The sequence below is a fragment of the Terrapene carolina genome, unplaced genomic scaffold, assembly GCF_002925995.2.
Source record: "Terrapene carolina triunguis isolate 2854851 unplaced genomic scaffold, T_m_triunguis-2.0 Scaffold49, whole genome shotgun sequence".
In the NCBI taxonomy this organism is placed as follows: domain Eukaryota; kingdom Metazoa; phylum Chordata; order Testudines; family Emydidae; genus Terrapene; species Terrapene triunguis.
The window spans coordinates 3,585,533-3,592,119 of NW_020664400.1; the positions used below are offsets into that span (position 1 = coordinate 3,585,533).

A 6,587-nucleotide genomic window follows, 5' to 3' on the forward strand; every position below is an offset into this window, starting at 1 on the left:
GGCCGGGAGCCAGGGCTGGAGGCCGGGGGGCAGCGGGGGCCGTGGCCACTGACAGCTCAGGCTGGCGAGCTGGGCCCAGGAAGCAGGGCGAAGGCCAGGTAGCCAGAACGCGATCCCAGCATACAGGCACCAGGGATCCCAGCTGGGGAGGGGGCTTTCCTGCCGGCTGGGAGGGCTGAGCAGGCTGGCCTGGCCCAGGGACCGAGGAGACGGCAGAGCGGGCGTGGTGGAGCAGGTGAGATGACGCAGCACTGTAAAAACTCCGGGCCCTGGGGCGATACACGAACGACGCTTTGGACTATTTGTAACACACGAACCCCTAGGAGTGGCTGGCTCCGGAGCAGGACCAGGTACAATAGGTCCGTTCTCTGTTCTTGGCAGCACGGGCATCCCCGAGATATCGCTCAAAGGGGCGGGACCCCCCAGCACGTCGAGGAGCATGTGGAGAGCGCACAGGGAGCCGCTTGAACCTGGCGCCCGATCCTGACCTCACAGCATCAGGATTCACAGGGAGTCACCGACAAGGTAGGTCGGGAAAGCAGAAAACTGGGAGTGAAGGTCAGCGCTGAAAAGACACAGATTATGGCAAGTGGAGGAGACACGCGTGTTCCAGGGAGGCCTATCGAGGAGGGGGAAAATAAAGCAGTAAGAAAATGGCTAAGCCAGGAACTCATGTGGTTACAGCAGGGGCTTGGTCCCAGATTGCTCACCATGCGTGGGGCCCCGGAACACAATCCATAGGACTAGGAACGGAGGAAGGTCGAGGATGTGCTGATACACAGGGGCTGGAACTAGGGAGCTGCCGCACCTCCTGGCTGCAAATGGTTTCCATTATACCCAGGGTTTAGTTTGGTTCAATAGCTCCCAGCCCCCCCACTGTACACACTGTTCCAGCCCCCCTGCAGGACGGCACAGAAGAGGAAGGTTTAAAGATGAATGAAGCCAGTCCAAGGCAGAGAGCAGTGGGAAGACTTCGTTCAGCCCCCCTGGGGCTGCTGCGCGGATGGACAGGAATCAAAGACAAAGAAGCCACAAGGGGAAGAGAGCCTGGCCTGGTGTCCTTGAAGGTATCTGAACGGGGAAACTGAGGCAGGCATGCCTGCCATGTCATGACCTTCCACAAGTGTGCACCCAAGGTGGGGCTGCCTTATTACAGGGGCTAATCCCAGCTTTCGGCTTGTGAGCAAGTGCTCTGCAGGTGCGTCTGTAACAGGGAGAAGAAAAACGGACACGAAGGTGAGATCAGACCGACGCAAAGCAGCAGATAAAGATACCCACGTAACCACCTTCGAACCAGGACTCCTGGGTTCTTGTCCCAGCTCTGCTACGGACTCCGCGCAAGTCCCTCCCCCATTCGGGCCTCAGTTTCCCCAGCTGTAAAATGACACCGACCCACCGGCGTGAGGTGCTTTGAGATCCTCAGAGGAGAGGCGCGAGGAGAGGTTCCTCGCCCTGGGCAACAAGGGTGATGAGCCATGTTCCCTGTGCCTTTGATCGGAGATGGCTCATAGCAGCGGCCGGCCAGCCAGCCCGCATGCTAGTCAGCCTCCTTGCCTGTTATGTAGCACCATGCGGACCGCCCTCCGGCCCTTCCCCCCCGCCGAGCTCCACCACAGGGGGCAGAGACATCTCCAAAACCCGCAGTTATCGCACAGGGCGCGTAACCGGTCCTGCTCCCTCCACCCGCCGTGTGCTGCGCTCTAGGGGACTGCCAAGCGGTTCCCTCCGTGCCAGGAGGGGTTTGGAGTCGGGGCCAGCGAGCCAAACGCAGAACCGGCAGCAGAGTGCAGTGTTCGGCGAACGGACACAGAGCGGCTTTGTGCATCTCGATAATGGCCAGGGAGGCCGTAGGGTGGCACGGGGCCTAGGAGAACGAGCCTGGATGTGCACAGGTATTGGAACATTGCACGACTGGCAGCGAGAATGAATGCAGCCCGGTAGCTCCTGGGGAGGTCTGATTCCAGACCGCAGACCTCTAGCGAGACAAAACGCCGGGGTCTTTCTGAAGGGCTTTGTCCTGGCCGGGCTCCCCTGACGGCGAGGGTGGGCAGCAGTGCCCCCGTTGAGCTAGCTGGTGGGGGGGACCACAGGCAGGCGAATGGTTGGTAACATTAGGTAAAAGTTTGTGTGTGGTGGTAGGCGGTGGCAGCGTCACTTTGTCCTTAACAAATACTGTGAAAGCGGAGTGGCCGCCAGGGCCCCGAGTTCCCCAACCAGCGCTGAGGGATGCTGTCGTCGTGGATACATGGAGCAGAGAGTGCATAGCCATCGGTTCCAAGGGTGGCCTTGTGAGGCAGAAAAGGACCCGGCCGAGGTCCCAAACAGGAGCAGGATGGGAGACGGGTTGACAGAGGTTTCCAAGTCCCCGGGGGAATCGTGCTGGCCCTGGGTGGAAGTACCTAGACTAAAACCCCTTCGCTCCATGCTGCATGGGGCTGGTTCTAGCGCTCCCGAGCGTGTGAGCGTCTGCATCTCCACGAAGCACGCTCGGGTGAGGAGTCCTGCAGAGGGACGGGGAAGGGGCTTTGCCCGAGGAAGTGGAAGGTGTATCCTGGGGAGGTGATCTCCAAAACCCACCTGTCTGTAGGGATCGACTCCCCAGCCCGCCTGTGGTGGTAAAGCCGGTCGCCGAAGGGAGCAAGGTAGGATGGGAATTCAGGCCCTCAACCAGGCCAGTCAAATTGCTGCGTGGGGGTGGACGGGCGCAAGGTGGGAGGCTGAGCACTGGCTGGTTTCCTTCTCTGGAAGCTTGGACTCTTTTGGTGCGGTTCATCTGACCGCTGGGAGGGGCGGAATCGGGCAGGGTGGGATCTCTGAGCCGTCTCGGACTTGCTGGGCTGTCTCTTGTGGGTGAGTGTTTGGCCTGGTCTACACTACGGGATTAATTCGGATTTAGCAGCGTTAATCCGAATTAACCCTTCACCCGTCCACACTACAGAGCCAGTTAATTCGAATTAAAGGGCCCTTTAAATCGATTTCTGTACTCCACCTCGACGAACGGAGTAGAGCCTAAATCGATTTTGTTAATTCGAATTAGGGTTACTGTGGCCGCACACCACCGAATTACTGTGTTTAAGTTAATGGGGTAGTGTGGCCGCACACCACCGAATTAATGTGGTTAAAAACCGAATTAAGGTGCTTAGTGTGGCCGCGCACAATCGAATTTATACAACCTGTTTCCCAAATTCGAATTATCTAAATTCGGATTAATCCTGTAGTGTAGACATACCCTTTGAATACAAAGAGAACGTCAGGTGGCCCTCTGCGAATGTCAAAGGTCTCTAGATTCGTCCGTGCTGGCTGTGAACAATGGAGACCCATGGAAAGGAAGGTCCTCCGCCGTCTGCTGGAGACTTGGTGCCCTGGAGCTGCAAGGCCCGTCTCATAACGTCCCTGTAGCGACCGACTGGGCGGCAGCATCCACGATGTTGAGGGAGGCTTGCACAGATATTCTGGCGAGTAGCTGGGCCTCTGCAACGACCGCCTGGAACTGCTCTGAGCTCTGCTGGTCGGCGGTCAGTGCAAGAGTTCAGGTTGGCGCAGTTCATGGGATTGTATTTTGCCATCGGCGCCTGGGAACTGGTGAATCTAAGTTGTAAGGAGGCCGAGGAATAAGATCCCCTCCCCAGCAGGTCTAGGAATAAGATCCCCGGTCTAGGCGCTTGTGGCCTTTCTCACGCGGCTGGTCAGAGCGTGGTGCTGCCTTCTGCATTCGTTAACTGCACTGACTGCCGAGGAGTTAGGGGAGGGATGAGAAAAGAAAAACTCAGAGTCCTTTGCTAGGACACAACAGGTCTTATCCGCCCTCCTGCACGCAACAGAAGCGGGGGCGTGCGGGGTGCTCTCCCAAGCGGAGGAGTAGCCAGGGGGGTGCCGGACGGTCTTCTGTGCGTAGGCAGAGGGGTAGGTGTGTGTGTGTGTGTGTGTGTGTGTGGCTCTCCCGCGCGGAGGCGGAGCAGTGACCGGGCCGGGCCCTCTCCCGGGAGGAGTAGCCGTCCGGGGGCGGGGGGGAGACACTCTTCTACGCGTAGGCGTAGCTGGGGGCGTGCCAGGGGCTCTCCCGCGCGGAGCCGGAGGGTAGCTGGGGGGGGAGGGGCGTGCCAGGTGCTCTCCTGCACGGAGGCAGAGTGGTGACGGGGGTGTGCGGACGCTCGTCACCGGGCCCAGAAGGGGCTCGCCGACAGGCAGGGCGCACGGCCAGTGAGGGCGGGTAGCAAGCGGCTCTTGAGGAGACTCGTCCACCTCCTTGCGAGGAATCTGCAACTCTCGTGACCAGATCCGGGGAGAGCCAGGGCTGGGGGCCGGGGCGTGACAGCGTCACCCGGAGATGGGGAGGAGACACCCCTGCGCTCGGCGAACTGTTCCTTGAGGGGCAGGTCCCGGGGCGAGCAGGTGATGCAGGTTGTCTCTCTGCGATGGGTGGTGCTCGAAGCCCTGGAGAACTGCTGGCAACAGGCCGCACAAGTGGCCCAGCATGGCCAGGGAGGAGGTGCATAAGGCACAGGACGGGGAGGCATCCATGGGTGCTCATACCAGCCAGACATTGGTTGCAATCTTCGCCTCACCAGAGACTTCTGGGAAGGGGCAAGGGGAGAAGCGAAGTTGAGGCAAGGTTTTCACCAGGCTCCTCCCCCTGAAGCTCACTCTGGAGCGGTGCCAGGCCTGGAGAGCTCTGCAGTGACACCGTCTGGCCAGCATGACATTCTCAGTCCCGACAGCAGGTCGGAGAACTGGGCACTTCAGCTAGAGCCAGGTCCCGGGGAAACGTCCCGGCAGCGAGCGTGTGACCGGCGCCCAGTCCGTGCTCCACACTGAGGTGATGGTGGGACAGGTGCTGACAGCGCCATGCGGTTCGGGTGCTCTGAGGGAAGTGCAGTCAGAGCCCATGGGGGCTTGGGTACCGAGGAAACAGAGGAACAATCTCTTCTTGCCGCCTCGGTCCGCTGACGGTACTGCTGAGCTCTCCAAGCCAGAGGCTTTGCCGTCATTCGGTCAGGCCATGCCATGGGGACCTGAGGAACCAGCCAGCTCATGGCCACCAGACTGGAGGGCGGAAGACACCAACAACCTTGGCTTTCCAGAGATAGATTCTCTACCTGGCAAGCCTGGGACACCTCCTTGGAGGACTTACGAGAGGAGTCGTGTGTCTTGCCTGGGAGGAGTGGGGCTGTGGTAATGTGGAGGCAGCGGATTTGCTCGCCCGGTGCCTGGGAGGGGCCTTGGCCTGGCTCAGACGCTCTCCATCAGGAGGAGATGCAGCTTCACCTCCTTGGTTCTCTGGTTCTTGGTTTTAGTGCCAGACAGAAGTTGCTCTCGTGGGTAACGGGAGATTCCCCGAGGCTGTGGATGCAGTGGGAGCGCCCGGTGTGACCAGGAGCGCCTCCCGGCACAACAGACAAGGTTTGAAGCCGAGAGAACCCGGCACAACCTCCCAGTGAAAAAGAACGACTCACTAGTGTCTATCGGAATAGAGGAAAGGCGGCTTTTTTAAAATTTTGTTTAAAAAAAAATTAAAACTAGGAAGCTCAAACTGCTGCTCCAGACGCTGAGAGCTCCCACAGCCAGCGATCAGAGTCCGAAACGAGGGCAGAGTTGGGGAAATCTCCATGGGGACAGCTCGGCCGAGGCGGCTGAGAAGGAACGGAGGGCGTTTGCCCTCACAGCACTAGCACGCAGGGGTGGCAGAATGGGCACTGCCAGGAGAAATCGCTGATCAAAGCTGCAGGGGGCACTAATGCACCTCGAGTGCAGACCCACGGGCACTACTCCCAGAACGTTGCTGTTAATAGACGTTTGTCGTATGAAATGATATTGAACCAGTTGTGATAGGCTGCGATACCCAAATGTCACCACTAGATGGAGCCAGTTGCACGACAATCAGGTGTCCTGCCCCGGTGTGGCCCTGGGCTGGGACAGCAGGGAGGGGAGGAGGGGGCAGGTCAGGACTGAGGGGTGTCAGCAGAGCTGGGGGGGAGCAGGGCTGGGCTTGCAGGGGCTGCAGGTCGGGAGTGAGGGGCGCCGGCAGAGCTGGCGGGGGGCAGGGAGCTAAGGGTCGGGAGTGAGGGGCACCGGCAGGGCTGGGGGGAGTCCAGGGCTGGGCTATCAGGGGGATGCGGGTCGGGAGTGAGGGGCACCGGCCGAGCAGGGGGGGAGCTGGCATGTCTACCTGTCCCTAGCTGAGCCATTATCACCTTTGCAAGCCCCTGGCCATTCCTGGGTGGGGCGGGGGGTCCTGTGGGGTCGCTCCCCATGGCAGGAACTCCAGCTCCCTGGAGACACAGATTTCCATCCTTCCCGACCGGGCTCTGGGCCCAGCAACAGGTGACAGCGCCCAGGCCCTGGCCCAGTCTGTCCTGCCCATGACCCGGCCGGGGCCGCCCGCGAGTGTGGGAGTGGCTCTGGCCCCACAGGTAGGGCGGCAACTTACCCTGCGGGGGGGGGAGGCTCAGCGCCATCACACCGTAATAGGAGAAGGCTCCTGTCTCAAACTTCATGTTCTCCTTGCCAGCCTCCACCTCCACCTTCCCCTGCAGGGCACAGACACTGTCAGACCCCAGGCCAGCCCGCGGGCTGCACCCAGTCCCCCC

General features: G+C 60.4%; 1 protein-coding gene across 1 annotated transcript in view; it reads right to left on the minus strand.

Moving 5' to 3' along the window:
• LOC112117716 (metal transporter CNNM4) overlaps window positions 1-6,587 on the minus strand; it is a 51,262-nt gene that overhangs the window by 9,168 nt on the left and 35,507 nt on the right. Inside the window, exon 5 of the mRNA XM_024215758.2 lies at window positions 6,428-6,527. Coding sequence (XP_024071526.2) covers window positions 6,428-6,527 — 100 coding nt within the window. The remainder of the gene's footprint in view (window positions 1-6,427; window positions 6,528-6,587) is intronic.